The following is a 23,699-nucleotide window of genomic DNA, read 5'->3' on the forward strand; positions in this document are numbered from 1 at the left end:
CACACACACACACACACACACACACACACACACACACACACACACACTCACACACACACACACACACACACACTCACACACACACACACACACACGTACGTGTATATATATATGTAGAAATCAGCTTGTATGTATGGCAGCTGCATCTTTTGCTGCCTGCAAGCCATGCAGGGAACTTCACTGATGCGGGCTTTGTGAATCATCACATATGTTGGGGTGAGCTTTTCATGATGTTGCTGTCCAAGTCATCCATGCTCCTATGGGATACCTTTTACCCATGCCCTGTAAGTAAGCCTACTAAATTCCTTGTTTCACAAGGTTGCACTTGGATGATATCTAAAGTGGACACACACACACACACACACATACACCCATGCACACACACATCTATTCATGCCTTTGTAGGAAAAGTCATGCACCATTGCCACCACCAGTCTCAGCCTGGATACCCAGGAAACTTTTCTACTGTCTGTGGTCTGAATCTTTCTTCCTTCAACAAGATTTGAGCTTCAGGCTTTCTTCCTCCAAAATGTATCCCTTCTTTGTATATTCTTTTTTTTTACCCCTAGATTCTTTAGTATGTGTTACTCCTTCCTTGGTAGCTAATCCCTATATACAGTTTAAATTTTTTATGTTTAAAATTCCTTGTTGGACCCATTGCATAGATTTTGAGTCCTGTCTCCTAGCATTTCAACAAGGACTGCTGAGCTTTCCAATCCATGGCACTTCCATGCAAAAATGCCTTATAATGTCAGATTTCAATGTTCCTGTTAAGGCAGCAAATAACTGCTTCTGGGTAAAGACCTCTATTTTTATCTATTATTTAGTTATTGCTGGCAGTAGAGACTGAACCTAGGGTCCCATGCATGCAAATGAATGCTCTACTGCTAGGCTGGAGCCCCAATCTTCATATTTTATTGCCTTGGCAGTCTATGCCCACGGTGCTGTCCCCAGTTAAAGCAGCATGGGAATGAGAGACTTCAAAAGGCTTGGGATTTTCTGCACAGATTTGGGCATGAGAGTGCTGAATGCTCAGATCAGAAGCAGGATTTTTTCAATGTGACAGGTGTGCTTTACTACAACCTTTTCATGTAGATTTAACTGTAGTCTTAAACAGATTTCTTTTTAAAATGAAAATGAGTCAGCCTGGAAAAAGTATTCGTCTGTTATGCAGACTCCTCCCTGGAGTGTGTCCCACCAAATCTTTTGCCCTAGAGCGGTGGTTCTCAACCAATGGGCTGTCAAATGACCTTTTCATGGAAGTTGCCTAAGACTTTTGGAAAACACAGAAATTTATATTACCATTCATAACAGTAGCAACATTATAGTTATGAAGTATCGGGGAAAATAACTTTAAGGTTAAGGTCACCACAACATGAGGAGCTGTAGTAAAGGATTAAGAAAGTTTGAGAACCACTGAGTAAAGCACACACTCACCATAGTCACTCTGAGGATTTCCTCCCTTGCTAGGTGTCATTACTTACATTGCTTCCTGGGACCATTTTTTTCAATTATTTTATTGATTTTATATCACACCCACAAAAATATTATTTAATTAAGCTCAAATTTCAATTTGTAGTATAAAAGGACAGGATTGTTTTCTTTCTGGCATTTTCAACAAGTATAGTAAATTGGAGTTTAACATTTTAAGCCTGAGATCAAAGTTTCAGGGGAAACCAGTCTTTTTACACTGTACCTTTTCTCTGATTAAGAAAATTTATTCGTGTGACAACACTGGGATATGATAATTACACTGGCAAATGATAATTAGTCTCTATGGCATCCCAGAGAAACCATCACATTGAGCCTGAGCTGATAGTAGCAATTGTTCTAACGTTGATAAGCAGCACCCATGCAAGGCCAAGCATTTAGAAATACAGACAGTAACCACACAATGTAGACACTGTGAGGGAGACTTTGGAAGCTGCACTCTCCATAATTGGGTGGTACATACAGGAAGTCAGGTTAGCAACAATGGGGGGAGGGGAGAGTGAGAGAGGGGGAAGGAGGGAGAGATTGGTCAGTGTCAGCTGACAAGGAGGAACAGGCTCCAGCAGCCTAAGTAACTTGCTCAAGATCACACAGTAGGCTTGTGACTGAGCAGGATGGGGACTGTCTTCTAAGCCTTACATCACTGGACATGGTTCGGTTAGCACTTAAAAAACATCCATGCTTAAACGACGTCACCTGACTCCTGTGCTAAGCCTCACAGATGCTGGGTGAGGGCTAGAGTAGAGCTGCATCCCCAGAACTAAGAGACTTTCTAAAATCTTACAATGGTTCTGGTCAAGCCTGGGTTTTATAATCATCTTTATTTAAATAATTGAGTTAATTTCTGCTTAGCTTCTTGTAGTGATTAAAATGTCTTACTTTAACTGTGTTTGATAATCCAACATATATTTTGTAACTTAGGAAGTGTTTCTAATCATTAGACCAGAGATAAGACGGGAAGATATATGATCTGTAAGAAAGAAATTAATTCCTTAACGCTGCTTTTCAACAGCTAACATCAGCTCTGGCCATTGTATTGCAACTTACACATTTTCATTATAGTCTCAGAATGATTAAAATAGGAAAATCTTTCTAATCTATATTTTAAAGAAGCAATTCATTTGTAAAAGCAAAAACCCCCAAACAAACAAAACCAGCAGTAGAAGGACAAGAAATAAATCTAGGAGGTTGTGCTAAGGAGGCTTTTCTCATGGGTGTCTGATAGTGTCATATGTGTCTCAGTTACACACCGAATCCATTTGGCTCTTTCCTAACAATTCTACAACGGTCTTGTAAGAAATACATAAATAACAGATTTACTTTGAACCTTTATGAAGAAAATCTATTTATTATTGAAGTTTTTTCAATGTCATGCTATGGTACTCCTGACATATATTAAAAAATGACAGCTGTCTTGTGGTCTATAAAGAAGAGTAGCTTTAGGGTTCCCATGGATATAAAAGCCTGTGGATTCTCAAGTCATTTTACAAAAGAGAAAACCTATGCAAAACCTCCTAGATTACTTAAAATCATCTCTAGGTCAAGTATAATGCCTAATACAATATAAATGATACATAAATATCTGTTACCTTGTGTCGTTTGGGAAATACTGATAAGGTGAGAAAGGTACATGGCTAGTGTAGACAAAATTTGTTGTTCACGATTTTTGATCAGTGGTTTGTTAAATCAACAGATGTGGTAGCCATAGTATCCTAATTAGGGTTCTAAAACCCTAGGATACTGTTATAAAACAACATAGCCAAAAGCAACTTGGAGAGGGAAGAGTTTATTTGACATATACTTCCATCTCACAGTCCCTCATGGAAGGAAGTCAGGGCAGACCTGGAGGGAGGAACCACGAGCAGAGAGAATCCTGAAGAAACACAGTTTATTGGCTTGCTCCTCATGGCTTGCTCAACATACTTTTTATGCCCTTGGGACCATCTGCCCAAAGATAGCACAGCCTACTGTGGACTGGGCCCTTCTGTATCAATTGTTAATCAAGAAAACACCCATAGACTTACTTACCTATAGTCAATATCTTGGAGGCATTTTCTCATCGTAGTTTCTTTTTTCCAGATAACTCCAGCTCAGTGGTTCTCAATCTTTCTAGTGCTGCGACTCCTTGATACAGTTCCTCATGTTGAGGTGACTCCACCCCCAATCATAAGATTTTTCTGTTGCTACTTCATAACTCTAATTATGCTACTGTATGAACCACAATGAAACTATCTGATGTGTAGATGGTCTTAGGTGATCCATGTGGAAGGGTCCTTCAACCTCCCCAAGGGATCGAGACTTATGAGTTAAGAAATGTTGCTCTGCTGGGCAGTGGTGGCACACGTCTTTAATCCCAGCACTTGGGAAGCAGAGGTAGGTGGATTTCTGAGTTCGGGGCCAGCCTGGTCTACAGAGTAAGTTCCAGGACAGCCAGGGCTACACAGAGAAACCCTGCCTCGAAAAAAAAAACCAACCAAACAACAACAACAAAAAGAACTGCTGCTCTAACTTGTGTCAAGTTGACAAAAAAAAAAAAAAAACAACAACAACAACAAAAAAAAACAACCAGAATATGTTGTTCTGAAATCTTGGGTAATATCCTTGAATACAACTACAAAAATTAAACATGTAGATGATAAAGTCACAGTTTAAAACTGAATCTATTTTAATGTTGCAGAAAATTAATTCAGATTTAGGTTATCATCTCCTTAAAGAAATAAAATAAAGAGTAAAAGTGAACAAAAGTGGAAAACATGTTGCTACCCTTCTCTCCTGTGAGATGTTTCTTCAGGCCACTAGATGGCAAAATTTTAGATCTTACACACACATTAAAAGGAGGGTCTAAAGCCTAGCAATGGAATGGCCTTTCTGCTGGAAAGTACAAAGTAAGAGAAAATAAGAGAAAGAGAGAACTCTGTTAACCTGTGAAACTTCCCAGCCCTCAACTCTGAAAGGCAGAAAAGTGCAGAGTGGACGTCAAGTTCAAGAGAGCTCTGTTTCCACCCAGCCTTCTAACTCATTCAGAGATATCACTTTCCTATCTGGACATACATTTCTCTGTCTGGTAATTTCTTTGAAATTTATCCTTTCTCTCTCTTTCTCTGAAAGCAGGACAGCTATTGTGGGTTCTGTGGATGTTCTGCATTTCATAAATAAAACAGAGAGTTGCACATAGTGCTTGGTCTGAGAGATCAGCTTAGCAAAGCACAGCCATGGCTTCTTTTCCTGCCTCTCCTATGCTCTCTGGGGATAAACTATGACTAAACCCATCTGAATTTGTCCTAGTTATCTAAAACTGACTCAACCACATTTACTACCTGCTTCCTCTGAAGAGAGTTTAAAGGGTTAATGAGATAATGCTGCCAAAGGCCAGGTCTTTTTAATGAAGGCTGCTAATTATAAGGAAAGCATCTGTGGGCGTGCACATAGCTAAGCCTGACCTTGCATCTGTGTCAAAATGCTCCTAAAGTAAGTAGGTGACATCATCACTCTAGGTGACAGCATTTTTTTTTTTAACAAGTAAAAATGATTAAGAGGCGAAAACCAGGCTTTGGAAGGAAGAGGTGTCCAGGAGACAGAGGCTCTGTTTGTGAGAATGGGAAAATGTTCTTTTCATTGCTAAGAAGAAGTTGACAGGGTGGGAATGCAACCTCACTGAGGACAGAGGAATTTACACATAACAGGATGGCTGATGAGATGGGAAACGTTTAGAAAGGAGAGTTTTGGAAAGCAGGTGTCCTGCATGTTTTTAATTTTAACTCTGACCGTCTTGTGTCTAGCCTGTCCAATATTATGCAGTTTGGCGGCTGCCATCTGTAGGAGACACTTTATTGCTGTTAAAGACAGAACATGCTCACTTAGTGGGGGACGCTGTGTGTGGACCTTTTTTCTCTTTGGCTGAGATATTAATCTTTTTCTGTGTTTGCTTGCTTTTTCTTTTCTTTTTTCTTTTTTCCTTTTTTGGTCTGTCCTCTTTCTTTTTCTTCTTTCCTTCCTTCTCTTCCCCCCTCCCTCTTTTGTTCCTTCATTCCTTCCTCCCTTCCCTCCCTCTCTTCCTCCCTTCTCCTTTCCTTCCTCCTTCTTTCCCTCCTCATGCTTCATATACCATTTTTCACTTGATTCCTTTATAATCTGGTACATAGAGACATCTTTTCTTTAATTTCTACAGAGAAAACTTTGCCACCAGGTATGGCCACAACATGTATGCTCATGAAAGGGGCTGAGGGAGCCCATAACACTCTGAGTAGCATGCCACGGCCCTGCCTGTTAGAGAGAAGCTCTTGTCCCAAAGGCCTTAAACAACAAACTTCTTTCTTTTCTTCTCTCTCCTTCCTCCCCTCTTTCTTTTCACCCTCCTTCCTTTCCAACTAATCTTTAGTTTTACCAAGTTCCAAGTTCTGGCTTAGGCCCCAAAACATGAATGACTATACATATACCATAGTTCATACTGGAATTGTTATTTTTGGTTTTGGCAGTGTAATCTTACTATGGCTGACAGCATTTAGACAACATTCCTCAAATGAGCACAGGTAACAAGAACATTCTATGTGGGACTTTTGTCATCTTAGGCACCTTCTAGAATAACCTTCATAAATTACTTTTTAGGGTTTCTTTGGAGCATAAGAAGAATAAGAATAGGGTTTCTTTTGATTAGGAAAAGAGTGATTTCTTTCTGTTTTGTTTTGTATTGAAACAGGGTCTCATTTTGAAGCTGGTTTCAATTTCTGTGTAGCTTAGGTTGGTCTTAGACTCATGATTCTCCTGCCTCAGCTTCCTAAATGCTAGAATTATAGCTTATGCCATTACATCTATCTAAAAGTTCTGACATGGATTTATTTCCTAATATAGATGCTGTCTTAGGGTTTCCAATGCTGTAATGAAACAGTGTGACCTAAAAAGCAAGTTGGGGAGGAAAGGGTTTATTTGGAGGAAAGTTTTTTATTTTACTTCCACATTACATTACCAAAGGAAGTCAGAACAGGAACTCACACAGAGCGGGAACCTGGAGGCAGGAGTTGATGCAGAGGCCACAGGGGAGTACTGCTTACCAGCTTGCTTCCCATGGCTTGCTCAGTCTGCTTTTTTATAGAATCCAGGACCACTAGCCCAGGAATGGCACCACTCATACTAGGCTGGGCCCTCCCCTATCAATCACTAATTAAGAAAACGCCCTACAGCTGGATCTGATGGAAGCATTTTCTCACTTAAGGTTCTCTTTTTTTCAGATGACTCTAGCTTGTGTCAAGTTGACACAAGGGCAGACAGCACAGAAGCCAATTTCTTTTGAAGTCTATTTCTGTTTGTTTTTCTGATTTAGATGAATATGTTGGATTGGATCCAAGGATAACACCCAGAGGAAGGACCCCCTGTGCTACTGCACTATTCAGTCCAGAGCTCACTTATATCAACAGTCAGTGTCCCCCAGTACATCCCAATGTACTGAGCACAGAGCAGATGAGCGCCAGTCTTTCAATGCATGACAGAAAATAACCTTCAGCTGTCAATGACAGGCTACAAGAACCCCAATTCTCAATTGCTTATTGCTCTTAACTGATTTAAAAAAATAATCTGCTAATCATGTTGTTTTAAACACGAGTATGTTACATTATTTAAATAGAAAATTTGTAGATCATATGAACAGATACAAAGGAATAAATTAAAATACCCACTGTTCTATGAACATGACTTTATAATCAGCTTTTAAAATCATTTTCTTTCTCAGATGTCAAGCCTAAAAAAACAACTTTATGTACAAAAAGTCTTAATTCCCATGTTATATGACTTTACATGTTATTGCTGGTGTTTTGCTTTAATACTCTGGAAACATGTTATCCCTTAGGCACATTTTATATTTAACTTTATATGCACATTTAAGACACTGAGGTGAATCCAGGTAAAGGCCAAGGGAAATAATTCCCAAAGAAATTTCAGAATCACCATTATTGGAATACAATAATTAATAATTAATAATTAATAATTGACTTAATAATCAAAAGGATTAGAGTAGCTACCAACAAGAAAAACAATAAGTAAGGCTATATATGTTAATGTAGTTCAGTTACAATATATACTTTACATTAAAATGACAAGTGTTTTTATAGTTCCACCCACCACATAATTGGTTTAGTGAAGTTATTTTATTTTTAAGACTTTCAAGTTTCTCAGTTGAAGAAATGCCTATCACGGAAGCATAAGAACCTGAGTTTGATCTCCTGTATCCATGTAAAAAGCCAGGGATGGCAGCATGTGAAAAATGCAAATGGGATAGCACATGTTATAATCCCAGGTGCTGTGGAGGATGAGATGGATCCCTGGGGCTCCCGGGACAGGTAACCTCGCTGCAAAGGGAGTTCCGTGACAATGAGAGACCCTATCTCAGAATGTAAAGTAGGTAGGACCTGAAGAGTGACATCCGGGGTTGATCTCTGGACTTCATGTACATGCACTTACACGTACATGTATTCCCCCCCCACACATGCACATACACAGAACACTGCTCCAGGATTTTACATATATTCTGCCAACACATGTCGAGAGGAATTTCTTCTTCTCCTCTTAAACCTGCTTAATGGTATTAAATTCACTGTGCTGAAGTTGGAAGACAGCTGGATTCCAATATCATCTTCATGATTCACTAACCATAAAATAACAGTAATAATAATTATAAAGTAGAAACAACTTTCATTTGGATTCTAGTATTGAAAGTTTATTTCCTCATGTCTGTTATTCGTTTCTGTCATATTCTTTCTAGAACTTGGTTTTCTTATTGGAAAAACTGTCAATAATCAACTCCTGTTCTGCCTTCTCAGAGAGATGCTCTGAGACTGACAGACCAAAGGCGGTGCCTGCACTCAGAATCACAAAACGAGTGTTGTGTGCTGGAGTGAAAGCCATTTGTGTAAAGAGTCAGTTTCATCATGTACATAAATATCAGAGCTCAGAAGAGAAAAGAAGGGGACGCCAGCTTAGTAGGTCTGTTACGTGAACCTTATTCTGCAGCATGCCAAAGCCTCCTGTGTATCTTGTGTCCTCAGATACTTACTAGATCAGAGTAACACTAGCCCCATAACCTGTGTTTGCTGTGAAAGGACACTGGCTAAAGATGTGTCGTTCTAAGAAAGGTGAGCCAGTCTTGGATTATACCATGCTGCCTTCCATACATCAGAACTATGTGAGATGCTAGCACATGCGTAAGAAAGATACTAGCACACGCATCAGATATTGGGCAAAGCACAGGAAGCTTTACTTTTCTCGTGGGAAAATACTGCGTCGCCAGGCGGTGGTGGCTCACGCCTTTAATCCCAGCACTTCGGAGGCAGAGGCAGGTGGATTTCTGAGTTCGAGGCTAGCCTGGACTACAGAGTGAGTTTCAGGACGGCCAGGGCTACACAGAGAAACCCTGTCTCAAAAAACCAAAAAAAAAAAAAGAAAAAAAAAAAAAGAAAGAAAACACTGCATCAGGAAATAATTTCTGATGCTGGTAAAAACTAGACCCTTCCACAGGGTTACATTTGGTACTGATTTGGGGCATGCCTGCTGTAAGGTTGCCCATTGTGCTGAATTGACCTCCACAAAACTCTTGCAAAGTATTTGTATTCTGAGAGCAAAGCAAAAGAAACACAATGAACATGGCTTCCTTACTTCTGCAGAGGTTGAGGTCTATAGACTTGATTGTGAAGTTTTGGCAACTCTTCGGTGATTTAGAATCCCCCCTTCCCTATAAAGTTGACAGCTTTTCTCTGGTCTCATTTTTTTTTTACCTTATTTTCATAACTACATTCAACCTATCAGGGGACTAACTTGTCCCCTAGAAATTCAGGTTATCTGGGGCTTCAGAACTGGAACCATGTTAGTCCTGTTGCTTGTATTCTTATGTTAATTTGGGTCCCCCAAAACTGCTCACACAAGTGTCTGCAGGTAAGACACTCAGGGACCCTGCACTCAATTGGTTCTGATTGGTAAATAAAGATACTGACAGCTAATGGCTGGCAGGCAGACAGAGGCAGAACTTTTAGGATTCCCAAGCTAGAGACAGAGGGAGAGGAAAGGAAGGAGATCTGCAATTCAGGAGGAGAGAAAAGACACCATGTCGGAGGAGGTTGGGAGAGAGCATAGCTGCCATGTAGGAGCCGGAAAAGAATGGACCCAAGAGGGCTACCCAACCAGGTTCAGGGCAGCAAAGATGGAATATAGAATTTAGTAAGTAATAATTTGGGAATATTGGAGGGAAGTGGATTAGCCACATAGAGGTTAGGAAGTAACCCAGCCATGGAGCTGTTTTAGGCATATCAAAATATAAAGGCTGTGTGTGAGTTGGGTGGTGATGGCACATGCCTTTAATCCCAGCACTTGGGAGGCAGAGGCAGGCAGATTTCTGAGCTCGAGGCCAGGGCTACACAGAGAGACCCTGTTTCGAAAAACCAAAAACCAAAAACCAAAAAAAAAAAAAAAAAAAAAAGGAAAAAGGCTGTGTGTGTGTGTGTATTTCATTTGGGAACCTAGAACATTGGGTCAGGTATTGAGGAATGAGCCACCACTGGGCTCAATGGGATCAATTTGATAATTTAATTGGGTACTGCTACAGACCTATAGGATGAAGCAGAAAGGGAAACCTCTGAAGGCCTGGCCTGCTCTTTTCAGAGAAAGCCTGAAGACTTTAGGATCTGATCCACACTGCCTTGCTTGTCTCTGTCTTCACTATTTCTTAGAAGCACACAGAGTCTGTTCAGGCTCCACTGCTTGTCCACTCAGTGACCAGAGGCTGCAGGCTGGGAGAACTGTTCCTTTCACAACTTCCAAGGTTACACATTGGCTCCATAAAGGACTGAATCTCTGCAGCTGCTTCTAACCTCTGAGAGTACCAACCTTCAAAACATGCCAGGGATGTTGTTACCATTGGAGATTTCTTTATGCACATTGCACTACAATGGGTGGCTCCCTGATTGGTACCCCAATCAGGTCATCCAAGAACTCTCCAACTTTTCGGGGAATATGAAATTGGACCCCCATGCTTATGTAACAGATACTTCACCAGCCAAGCCACCTTCCCAATCTCCTGTAAAACACTGCTACCAATGTGCCACACATACACTTAACACACAAACTCTCACACACTCACACACATGTAACACACATATATACTGTTTCATACATATATACACATACTCTCTCTCTCTCTCTCTCTCTCTCACACACACACACACACACACACACACACACACACACACACAATTCAGTTTAGAAGCTTGGTCTTTAGTTCATAATAGTTATATATCTGTATGAAAATAAAATAAAAAGCTTTTCTATCATAATCTCCTCTCTCAACACCTAGCAACAACTAAAGACTACTAAACTCAGAAAGAATCTTAGTTGTTTATTGTTGTTTGTTTTGTTTTTGAGACAGATCTCATGTAGCTTAGGCTTCCCTGGAACATATTATTTAGCACAGACCTAGAACTCACAATCCTCTCACCTCGACTTCCAAATTGGTAGTATTGTAGGGATTATAGGTATATACCTCATACTTGACATGTTTTGAAGACACATTGACAAAACCAGAAATGCATTTACCTGGGCGATTATGTCGATAATTTCTGAATAACTATGGCATCTTCTCACACAGGATCGAGCTAAAAAATCTTCCACCAGCCGTGTTCCAATGTTGTAACCCCTGTGGATGAAGTAAAGTATGATTTGCTGATAGATAACAAACTAGGCCCAATGTAACAGGTCAGACTGTCTTAGGTAATGGTCTTGTGTGTGTTCTGCAGACCACAGAAGACGAGATTAGCATATCCAGGAAATATTAATTAGTCTCTGCAAGCAGAAGAGTCTAATTGGAGGTGAGACTGGCCCAAACTTGTCTGTAAATTCAGAGAAGGATGCTTGCCTGCAGCCTAATATTTCTCATTGTTAGCTATTGTGAAACAGAGTAAGAGCCTTGCTAACCTCTCTTGCTTGTATGACCCTAGATATTCATAGTGTATTCATCATGGCAGGGGAGCTACATTTATAAGAAGAGCTGAGTTAGGAAGAGGGGAAGGAACTAGAGAGATATATTTTGCTGCCACTAAAGGTTTCAGCTCTTAAGTTTCTTAAGTTTCTAACATAATGGAATAAGTGGCTAAGATGGCCCAGCAGCCCCAACAGCCTTGTTGAACAAGACACCTTGAGGAACTTAAATTTCTAAGAAGGACACCAAGAGATGCCACAGTCTTTGTCTTTCAAGAATCTCTAATCCAGCCAGGCGGTGGTGGCACACGCCTTTAATCCCAGCACTTGGGAGGTAGAGACAGGCAGATTTCTGAGTTCGAGGCCAGCATGGTCTACAGCATGAGTTCCAGGACAGGACAGCCAGAACTACACAGAGAAATCCTGTGTCAAAAAACCAAAAAAAAAAAAAAAAAAGAATCTCTAATCCAGTTACAGAAATAAGACCTTAAAATAGAAAGAAAAAGGAATATTATTTTTCATAATCATTAGCCAAAAAAGGCCTTTACTTTCACATCCATACAGAAATAGAAAAATGAAACCATTTGTACAAAGCAACAGAAAACCCAAGAAAATCAGAGTTGGTATTTTCCAAGACAATAGTTGTGCCTTGGAACCTAAAATGCAGAAGATCTCTGGTAGCTTGGCAGTTATAGAAAAATGGATTTGAGGTCAGAGTCCTTAATAATTCACCAAGTCTACTGATATGTACTATTTATTAAGAGCGGGCTATCTGTGCCGGACAAAGAGATGGCTCGGCCATTAAAGGTTAGGCTCATAACCACAAAGGTAAGAGCAGAATATCAACTCCAGAAGACAGTGGAACAGGGACCTTAAAAGAGTCCAGTGTTTGTTATTACAATACATAGCTATAAGCTCAGCCATGGGGCAGAAGGATGAAAAATGTGCACACTGCAGATACACAGTCACGTATATATTTGGCTTCCACCAAAGGATACTCTTCTACAAAATACAAATTTATATGTGTTTGTACAGTGTGAAATGCTCTTAGAAGCTATTGAAAATATTCACATGTGAAACCTTTTTTCTTAAGCAAGGCCTTGCTACAGCATCTCAAACTTTATTCTTTGCCTACTATTACATTCTTAACTGTTAAGCTATGCACTCAGTTCACCACACATATTTTTATTTAAATAGGGGAGTTTCTTTGTCTTCTACAGCTAATTCACAAAATTATGCAAAATCAACTAATAGAAATCAAATAATTTGGGGTCATTTCTGCAAATGCTATATCAGACATTTGTGTCCCAGGCATAACCAATGATGTCAGCTCTCAGGACCTTGGGCAGTTTGTTCATTTGAGGAAGAAAAAAAGGAGTTTGCTTCTTTGCAAATACAATTATCAAGAAGTGCAATGAAACTATGTGTACTATACCTAGAAAGAACCCTCCCTGAAGAAGAGTACAAGCACATAGCAATAGAAGACAAGAAGAATTTAGAACTTTCTTCAAGCTTTCCTTGTGTTGACTATCTCTGTTCCTGGAAAAACACCCTTTTTAATACTCTTAAAAACCTAAACTCAATTTTCCCTTCACCATACCTGAATAATCTTATAACCCATATATAATTCCCAGTCATTATTCTGCTATAGTGCTTTCCAGTGTCCATAATTAAGAGGTTTAAAAACTCTAGAGCTAGGACAGCTTAGATGGGAAGAGCAGTTGGCAGATGGGGAGAGAACAGATTGCTGGATTTGGTCAACAAACCCAGGATGTATGAAAAGCTGCAAGGAAATCTGAAGCTTCATAAGCCAATCCAAATATATGATTATAGACTGTCTGGGGAGTCAATAAAGTACCTGCTATGCACACATGAAGCTCAGTTTACCAGCACATATGTGAAAGCTAGGCACAGTGGCATGTGTGTGTAACTACCACCAGGGAAATGGGAAGATCTTGCCAGCCAGCCAGCTTTGACAATCTGTGAGCTCCGTGTTCAGTGAGATATCTTGCCTCAAAACAAAAAAAATTAAGGTGGAGAGTTGAAAAGATGGCTTAGTAGCCTAATGACCTGTGTTTGATGCCATAAACTGGGAGAATTGTTTCAATTCTCTAAAGTTGCCCTCTGACCTCTACATACATGCTGTGGCATGTGCATGAGAGCACACATGTACCCCCTCTCACACACACACTATACTCCTAAATAAATAGACAATTTTAAAAATAAGTTTAAGGACTATATCACATGTGGGTATATTAAACTGTTCCCTGATACAAAAATATCATTGCCAAGGTTGGGCTACCTCGCTGAGTTGTTGGTCATAGAGGTCCGTGAGGTCCTAAAAAATATAAGCAATTGCTACTGCTATTCATTTCCCATCAAAACTAAGATATCCAAGCCAAGAATTATTGCTATGCATCTTGTTTGCAAGACATAGATAAATCAAGCTAGCACTGGCCTAGAAGTTTCCCCCCCTTATTGGCCACAGTCGTATTACTAGGTGTTATGCAGGCTGCTGGGAGAATTGTCATTGATGGTCTTACTTAGCTGTGCATCCTGTGAGCAACAATACTGACCAGCTAGGCAAGGTGAATAAACTCATGTGACAATGGCAAGTCTGTTACCACTCTCTGACTAGATCTGATGACCTCTCCATGAGAAGAAATTCATGTATAAGCCTGAAAATCCACTCAGAAGCCTGTGGCTGGGGAGATTCTAGACCCTATTAGGGAAGTGACTGTTGCTGTTTTGCTACATGGACATGATGAACATATCAAATTGCTTCATAAATAACCATGTTCATATTTGTATAATAGTGCCACTGCTGGGTTTGGTAAGAGAAGCTTGTTGTTGTTGTTGTTAGTAATGACTCATATATACTCTAAATACTGAAAATAAATGATCATTGAATGCCCAGCCAAAAGTAGAGCCTCATTAACATTCATTTCAAGGCTTAGTGAACACTGAGGGTGAATAAGGGGAAAGAATGTAAGAGTTGGAGCGATGGGGAGAGATAAGGAACGCCAACATCTGGGCTTAACATGACTTTTGCACTCTCAGCAGCTATAACTAATCACAGATTCATTTGTACAAAGGTGGACCAATCAACACTTGTTATAAAAGGGGGAGGAGCTCCTGGAGTCCCAGTCTTTATGCAGGTGATGGTTGATGGAGGAGGGAGAGACATTTTGTTCAGTGGTATAGCCACGGGTAAGGTGCTCATTCTTCTGTAAATCATCCCAATGAAACTCACTGGGTACACAGAAGATATGAAAGCAGAGGTGGGGCTAGGAGAGAAAAGGATGGAAAGGAGAGGCGCACAGGCAAGGTTAATGGGAGTGCATATATCAAAATCCACCGTGAACACATGTGAAAGAGTCAGTGACACCCATCATTATGTGTAATACATATATGCTCATAAAGCATTTAAAAACGTTAAAATGAATGATAATATTGCCATAATTTGATGATCATATACTTACTTCTGGGAAATTAGAAGGTTGAAGATAATCTGAAAGAAACTTAACTAGTGAAGTAGAAAGGAAAAGGAGCTTTATTTATAAAAATGAGAGGTCAGGTTTTCCTATTAAAAAGCTTTTAAAAAGTGCTCAAGCAATAAAAGTAGTATACAAGAAAACAAGACAAAACAAACAAGAAGAAAAGAAAACCCGCTCATTTCCATTGAATCCCTCGTACATCGATCTTCTAGGGTGACTACTGTCAGTTTTCTGCTTGTTTTCTTGTTTATTGCATAGCACCCAAAGGCCACTCCTGCTTATGTAAGGAGTTACATATTATAAATCACAGTGTAATTCATCGTAAGGAACTGTGAAAATTCAAAATGAAACTGTATATCCCATTATTTTACTAAAAGAACAACTTTGCTCCACCACGTTGGTTGCTCTTAAGTGACTAATAGAGAAATCCTGTCTTACCAGAGGAAAGAGAAGTCTATAGTTGACAGATCTAGAGAGAAATCCCTTTCTATTGTTTTAAGCTGAGTTATAAGAAATCAGGTTCACTCTCAGCTGTGCCTCATAGAAGCCGGGAGGAGCTGGTGAAATGGGGCAAGCCATTAGAGACAGGAAAATGCACTGATACCAACAAGCGATAAGTACTCTACAGCAGTGAGAGTGCCACTTACATTTTATCCAAGTATTTGTTCACATCTTCATCTTTTTCATAATCCTTGCATAGCTGGGCGACCAGAGCTCCATAGGTGAGCACAAAAAGGTCTTTGTTCTGTAGAGGAAACGTGTATGGTTTTGTTACAGGCAGCTATGGCAGTATATCGTGTGACATTTATTTTTAATCTACGGGTTGGAATCACATTCAGAGATCATTGGTTCACCTTTCTCACCCTCGAACAACCTTAACAATTTGCAAATTTGAGCAGTCATTTGCATTTACACACCTAGCTGGGCTGGGAGAAGTGTATGCTCTTACACGAGAACATTGTCATACACATTTGTAACTATTGCATACTATGATGTGTTTTTTAATGGGGAAAAGGTTTCTTTTAATTACTAATTTCTCATACAGTTATTGTTATTTGGGGTTAGCTTATGCTTCCCACTGCCTGTTTTTAGTTGGAATGGATAACTGATGAGGCTCGCCATGTGTCTGCATAGCCTCTTCTGAGTCTTAGATCTGTCAAGAAGGACTTCAGGGTACTCCCAACCACAGCAGCAAGCCAGATGGAGTTCTTTTTGCTTAAAGAAAAGAGGGGCATTTTAAGGGAGCCAAATATACACATTAATTGTTTCTTCTTTAAGAAATAAATAGAACTTAAAATTGTGTTCCAATTTTTAGAGTGAATTATAAGCAAAAAGAAGTCCAGTAATGTTTCATTTAGAAAATAAAAATGAGGAAAAAAGAAAAAAGAGAAAAAGAAAAGAAATGAATCAGAAAATAAAATCTGATTTACCCATTTAAAAAAGTCTGTCTTGCTTCCACCAGGAAATAGTGCCCACAAAAGGGAAAGAAGCCTTTTGGTGGTGAGAATGTGTCCCACACTGTCCATCCTAAAGACTAAATGAAGGACTCAGAGGACACAGCAACCTGCCAGCCATCAGGAGCCAGAAGAACTCCTCCAACTCCAGGTTCCAACTCTACCACAGAATTAATCATGGAGGTACAAGTGTGGAGGGAGCAGACCACTGCTGAACTTGTTTCATACACAGTATTAGATTTTTTAAGAGGTCAATGTGGATTTCAGGGTAGGAGGGCCATCCTTAGCTCTACCATAAAGTGTCTTAGCTTCATAAGTCGGGGAGCAGAGGCCTGATAATGTATGGGTTCATGTTTTAAAGATGGATGTGAATGGCTTTTAAAAAACAAATAAAGTTATTATTATTAAACCAAATAACTTCTCTAAAACACCATGACTTTTTATACAAATAATTCCAAAGTTAACCCAATTCTTCAGGGTCTCCACTGGGGGACATCTAAATGAAATGTGTGGGTTTATATCATAATAATATGTCTCCTTATCAAGTGGAAATATTTATTGTTGATAATTTTTAAGAGAATCTAAATATTAGTTATTATATATGGGCCCAATTTATGTGGAAATTAGAAATAAATGTCAAAAGTATATGTAGCATAAACATTATAAATTAATTTATATTACATGTTAGTTTGTATTATAGTAATATCTAAAATTCAGGTATGGGAAAATAATGTTAGTGCTTTCACAAAGAAATAAGGGATGTAAGCAAGCGACATGGACAAAAATAACATTAACCTAACACTGACGGTCACTAATACTCACTTTTATTCCTGTTTCCCAAGAATCTCAACACAAAACATACCAAATACCCATGATTTATAAATGAAGCTTCTGTCTAGTATAGAAGAAGCCATAGCAAAAAACAATATTACTATGAACCAGGGCTGTAGACTAGAAATAAACAAATGGGAACTAGGGGGAGGCGATGGGAGAGTAGCAAGGGGAGGGAGAGAAGGAGAGAAGGGGAGAAGGCAGGGAGAGGGAGAGGAAGGAGGAGGAAGAAGGAAATGGGGAGAGGGAGAGGGAGTAAGAGGAGGAATATATTTGTTTTCATTCTATATAAAGAATTTGTTCAGAGGAGAGAGAAGAAATTGTGCCTCTTCTATCTCTCACAGCCTTGAGTCTCAGGTACTCCTTCTCCCATGGGATATACTACTAAACCTTGAAACATGGTTATCTCCTGAGTTTTAAGTACATGTCCAAAAAAGTTCCATTTTTTTCATCCTGCATCATGACCAGAGATTATATTTTCAACTACATATCTAGCATATCTTTGTAGGTCTCACATCCGTACTACACATCCCAAGAAATATCAACAGGAATTTCTTTATGGTTTTAAAACAATAAAATCAATCACTTTCCATGTATAAATAGAACTCCAGTAATTATTTTCCGTGGTTTTGGATACACTAGCATAAAGCGGTTTTAACTGTTGTGTGTGCACATGTGCATAGTGATTTAGGCACAGTATGAATTATGTACTATATATTTTTGTCATTTGATAAGATAACAGACAAATTGCTCAAGAGCCCAGGATGCAAGATGGAATATTTGTAGGCATTTCCGACTTTGGCACATACCAGGTTGTCAGTGCAGCCTCGAGAACACAGGGAAACAATCACCTAATAACACTAAATTCCTACCAGTCCCTGAAATGATTAATACAGCACTAAAACAGAACCCTAAGTTTTCCTACCTGTAACATTTGCATTACTGATGCTAGGGTAAAAGGTTAAACAAACAAACAAACAAACAAACAAAACAAAAACAAAAAAACCTCCGAAAGTATTGCTTCAAGTTAAATGGGCCAAAAAAAAAATCTTAGCAATAAGTGAATTTGGAAGATATAAAAAGGACAAGGGCTCATGCCAAATACAAACACATTTAGTACTCTAGGCAATGTATTTTTAATGACAATCTTTTGATTCCTAGTGTTTTGACGATCTTTTCCTGTTTAATTTATACATAATTGACTTTACATTCTATTTGCTTTTTAATATAACATGAAATATAAAGAATTGATTAATGGTCTGATATTTTATCTTAGAGGCAAAAGGATTATTTGATATGTTTATTCAAGTCATCCATCAGCAAAGAATACCTTAAAAATCTGTATAAAAACTGATTACTCTGCTACACTACTAAGAGACGCTTGTAACTATTTTCAGAAGGGTCATTCAATAAATATCACCTTTGCTTCACTGAAACCTTCTACATGTAGTAGCATCTCTTCCCCCAAACACACAAAACATCCTTCAAGAAAACATTTGCTGGGAGAGAGAAGCAAGGCTCTTTGGCCAAAAGGTCTTACTATTTTGTGATATTCTGGCCTTTTGTGCGCAGGACGAGACATCTTTCTTGGTACGTGAAAAGATTTTCAGTTCTTTTCTTCGGTCTGTGACTTAGATACATATCAGTAGTCCTCTCCCATCTTTGTCTTAGCAAGTTCTTTCTTGATTTGATGCAGGAGTGTTCTCTATTGCCTTTGCTCTTTGCTGAATGGAAGAGAGAGAAAAAAATGTGAACAATGCCTTATATCTCTGTAACCTGCTGCTGATCCAGGAACAGCTTCACTTGTAATCCAGGCCCATAAAAGCTCACAGTGTGTGTGAAGTCAGACCCAAAGCACCAAGACACTAAAAATTCTCTAGCCCCAGGGAGTTTATGAGTGGTGTTTTGTTCTGGTGCCAAGGCATTGTTTTAAAATCAGGAACAGAAACCTTCGCAATCCAAGACAGATCTAAATGTTAGCATTATTCACTTCTGTATTGATTGTTTTATGAATCAGAGAGACAGGATCAGCAATCTTTAGGCACTAAATCTTGAGTTTAAACCTGATCAACAAATGAGTTTTACTGCCCCCATCTTGTGGGTTTCCAACATTCAAATATATTTAGAATCTTGTTTTTAAAAGATAAATTTTCATAACAGCCGTCAGCAATTTTTAACGAGTCCTAAAGCAGATATTTTCTTATAAAGCTGTTGCGCAGAATGGGTGCTCTGCAGTTTAATAATGTATAATGATTCTGGCAGAGAGAGTAAGTAAGCCCTTATTTTTCTTTTGATAGTTTCTAAGCTATTGGATGTTCTCTTTATCTATGCAAAAGTACAGATATTTAAAGTTTAAATAAGAAATCTTATCGTGACAACTGCAGAGTGTGGGATTTCAAAGCTGTTACAGAAATAGACACAGAAAATTCAGTTGAGAACGCAGTCTTCTGCTGCTTACATTTTGAGACAATTAGTCCTATTGGTTCTAGAACATTCTTCCTACAAAGCAAAGTCTGGCAAGCCCTTTGAAGAAGTGTGTGGCACAGTTGAAAGAACCTTGGATGGTTGACAAGGCTCCAGTTCAGTTGCAGCTCTCCTGATTGCTGGCTGTGTGGCCATGAGCAAGCCACTTTATTGCTCCATGGCTGTTTCCACACCTGTGAAATGGCAGTAGTAATACCTACCTTACAGAATAATTTGACTATCAAAGAGATGATATATACTGTAAAATGCATTATAATGCACTACATAAAAACTAATTACTGCAGGCTGTTCTTACAGGTGGATATACAGGATCAAATTTTATACTATGTTAAGTATTTCCATACTTGTTTATGTTCTATGAAATCATGGTCTCAGGGAAGTCAGTTTTAATGGGTCTGGAGATTTAACAGCATTTTAGGGGTAGACTGAGAACTTATATTTACAACTTTATAGCTTACGGTATGATTTTCACTATCTATATTATTTTAATTCAACTACAGTCACTGAAGTAATCAGAGTAGTATTCATTGCCACTTTACAGGATAGGTATATAGAATAAAAAGACTAGAAAAGCTTTTCAAGCTCATCTGGATAGTAGGAAACAGAGCAACATTTGCAGAGTCCAAAACACCCACTTTTATCTATTGTATACTTTCTAATATAGCTGATAAAAAAATCTGTAGAAGTAGATTCTAAACAAATACAAATGTGTAATTGATAGCATGTTGCCAATTTAGGGGGGCAATTTGGAATTCAAGGTAAGAGACCCTGAGCAGGAAAGGTCAATGTGCTTGTAGAGGGGGAAGGGTAGTGCTGTAATCAACAATAATACAGATTGTAGCTATACTGTGGTCATATCAAGGCCACTCCAGAGCTTCAGAGATATCATGGGTGTTGGGCTGTGTACTAAACACTATTTGTGGAGATCTGTGGGGCTCTGGTCTGTCCTGGGCGTTCAAAGAGTTGTGTTCTCTGAAGGGGGTAGGGTAGTTAATCTGCTGCTCTTGAGCAGCTCGACACTCTGCAGTAGGCCAGTTTGAGCAGGGAAGGGGAGTCAGATCTAAATGAGATACTGGGTCTCTTCCACAACTGTCTCTGCTCTGGAGACTTTGTGAGTGGCTAGGAGCTATGATTGGGGCTACTGAGGAGGAAGTGACTGAGGTCAGCTTGAGCAGCTTCCAGCAGCAAAAGCTTTGAATGAAAGCTTACGACAGGCGCTCTCAGATGATCTTTGATGAAATAACTTTCGTCCTTTATTCTTTGTGGACAGGATCTTATATACATTCTGTGGTAGGTTGGGGTCTAAAAGCAGATGCTTTCTATTGGCCTGGTCTGAGATGTTATGGACGCCTCATCTGCATGTGGAGGGGTTTTGGGTGCTGTCCCTACATGGCTGATTCTCATGGTCCTCTCCATGGTGTATCATGATCATGTGTTCCAGGACAGGAACCTGGTTAGGAACAGATGAAACATCTACTGTCCTCAGGTATGAGGATATCAGGGTTTCTGGATCCACTCAACCTTACCAAGTTTTCTAGCAGGATCCACCGTTCTACATATTGATGCCTTTAAAAAAGTACAGCCTAAACTTTGATCCCAATACTCAGGAGGCAAAGGTAGGTAGATTTCTGTTAGTTCCTGGTCAGCCTGGTCTACAGAATGAATTCCAGGACAACCTTGTCTTCAAAAAGAGAGAGTGAGAGTGAGAGTGAGAGTGAGAGTGAGAGTGAGAGTGAGAGTGAGAGAGAGAGAGAGAGAGAGAGAGAGAGAGAGAGAGAGAGAGAGAGAGAAAGAGAAGAAAGTGAAGAAAGAGAGCGAAAAGGAAGAAAAATAGAGAAAAGAAAGAAAAAAGAAAGAAAAGCTAAATGAAAGAGAAGAAAGAAAAAGACAAAAGAAATAAATTGGAGGTGAATCCTTCTTCCAGACTAACAAGGCTCTTTGCAGGCCAACAGTCCACCAGTTAGGACCCAGCACCTGAGGTGGACACTGCACACATGACAGGTACACAATATAAATCTTAGACAAACAGCTGTAGTCACTGTCACTTGGGCACCAGCTTGCTATTTTTCAGACTTTAAAACAACCTCTTTCAATACTTTTTAACATCTGTGTGGACTTGTGTTTCCCAGAACCTTTCTTCTTATTTAGAAAACATCCTTCTCTCAAACAGAGAGCATAGTTTGGTGCTTCAGAAGTTAAATGATTAACATTTGCCTTGGCACTAGAGTAGGGAAGAAATTGTGTCAAAATAATGCCCAAATGTTTTGTTTCTTCTTTTAGTAAGAATCTTTAACCACAGTAGAATAGAATTTGGAGCTGGGATTAAAAGAAAGGCATATCCTTTGATTACCCAGCTGTCAGCCACCACAAGTAAACAGTGTCTTGGATGACACCTCTACCGAGGTCCTTTTGGGGGCAGCGGGGCAATTGAGTAAAGACTTGGGAAAACTCTAACAGAGTTACTTACAGCAACCAACGAACTTATACAGGGACTTGTTTCTCCTTATAAGTCTTTTGTAGGACCTAATGCTATGGCACAATGGGTAACACTATAAAGGAAAAAGGACCCTAGTTGAAGTCCCCAGTATCCTCCTAAAATGTCAGGCATAGCTATAAGTGCTCGGAACTCCAGCACTGGTGGGCCAAGGCAGGCAAATTCTGGGAGATCACTGGTCAGCCAGCCTAGCAGACCCAGTGAACTTCTGGTTCAGTCAAAGACTCTATTTTATAAAGTAAAGTAATAGGTGATAGAGGAAGACACCGATGTCTTCCCCTGGCCTCCAATCAGGTTTCTTTTCTATGGGTTTGAACTGAATTTTGATACATGTGTGTTTATGAAAGAAAGGGTTGTGTGGTCACCAGAGTCACCTAGGAGAAGCATAGGCAGGGTAACAGAACACATGTGATATTAAAGGGAAAGAAAAATATGAGGGTACACAAGATTAAGTGTGGGTGGGGGAGGGGTAAAGGGAAGGTTAACCCAAATCCAGTGCACATGGAAATGCTGAAAAGGATCATGCAAACCACATCTTTACAGATCTGCATCACTGAAGCTTTTCTCCTGTAGGGTTCAAACAGTGCTCTTCTGTGTCCTCTGCAGCTCCCACAAGGAATACTCTATAAATTTCATCCCCATTTCATTATATACAAGATACTATAATGAATGAGTTAATAATCACAAAAAAGGATGTGGTATGTGCCATCAAGCTTTGCTGTATATGGTTCAGGCCTTGTTTTAAGACATAAAGCAAGTCTAAAATATTCAAAACTTGCTTAAATCCTATTTTTTTCCTACTTAGTGGTCATCACTCTGTGGACCTTGGTATTTTATCATTCCTATGCATTTTTTAAAGTTCCACATGTGATCTTATTCATACAGAATATGTAATAGTACATGTAACTTTATTTTATAGTGGTATCATGTAGCATGTACCCCAGAACTTTGCTCTCTTGTTGAGGTTTGTCCACAGCCATACCTGTCACTGTAGACAATTTATTTACACAGATTAATATCAGCCCTGCAAGTCTTTCTCGAAAGAACCAGATAGTAGGTTAGTTAGGTTTTGCAGCTATATAGATTCTGTCTTGATGATTCCTCCCTGTCAGTACAAAAGGAGTTATCTCCATATAAGTAGCAGATATGGCTATTTTACAATAAAACTTTACTAGTAAGCACCAACATTTGTATTTCATTTAGTTTTCATGTCACATATTTTGCATTTTAAATTGCAAAAGTCACTCTTAACTCAAGTCAGACAAAACAAGCAGTGGCCAATTTGGCCCCATGCTACATGCTAACCCCACCTCTGCAGTAAGCGATTGCCTTGGTTTCTGAATCAAATTCCTTGTTATTGGATATTGATACTGAGATTTCCTTGGTGATCCTCTGGGGATGATATTGGGAACCATCAACCAATTTCAGAGGGAAATTATTTGTGGGACTTAGAAAATATTTATCCTCTATTTTTAGGTTATAGAACATCATGTATCT

The 23,699-nt window shown here is 39.3% G+C and overlaps 1 protein-coding gene across 4 annotated transcripts in view; it reads right to left on the reverse strand.

Annotated features, from left to right (window-relative positions):
* Trappc3l (trafficking protein particle complex 3 like) overlaps positions 1–23,699 on the reverse strand; it is a 79,549-nt gene that overhangs the window by 27,863 nt on the left and 27,987 nt on the right. For all 4 annotated transcript variants that reach the window (XM_028782675.1, XM_028782677.1, XM_028782676.1 and 1 more), the window contains 3 exons: positions 18,765–18,948; positions 15,587–15,684; positions 11,062–11,161 (listed from right to left, as the gene is read on the reverse strand). In XM_028782675.1, coding sequence (XP_028638508.1) covers positions 11,062–11,161; positions 15,587–15,684; positions 18,765–18,806 — 240 coding nt within the window. In that variant the 5' untranslated portion in view covers positions 18,807–18,948. The remainder of the gene's footprint in view (positions 1–11,061; positions 11,162–15,586; positions 15,685–18,764; positions 18,949–23,699) is intronic.

Source organism: Grammomys surdaster, unplaced genomic scaffold (assembly GCF_004785775.1).
Source record: "Grammomys surdaster isolate TR1022 unplaced genomic scaffold, NIH_TR_1.0 842, whole genome shotgun sequence".
In the NCBI taxonomy this organism is placed as follows: Eukaryota; Metazoa; Chordata; class Mammalia; order Rodentia; family Muridae; genus Grammomys; species Grammomys surdaster.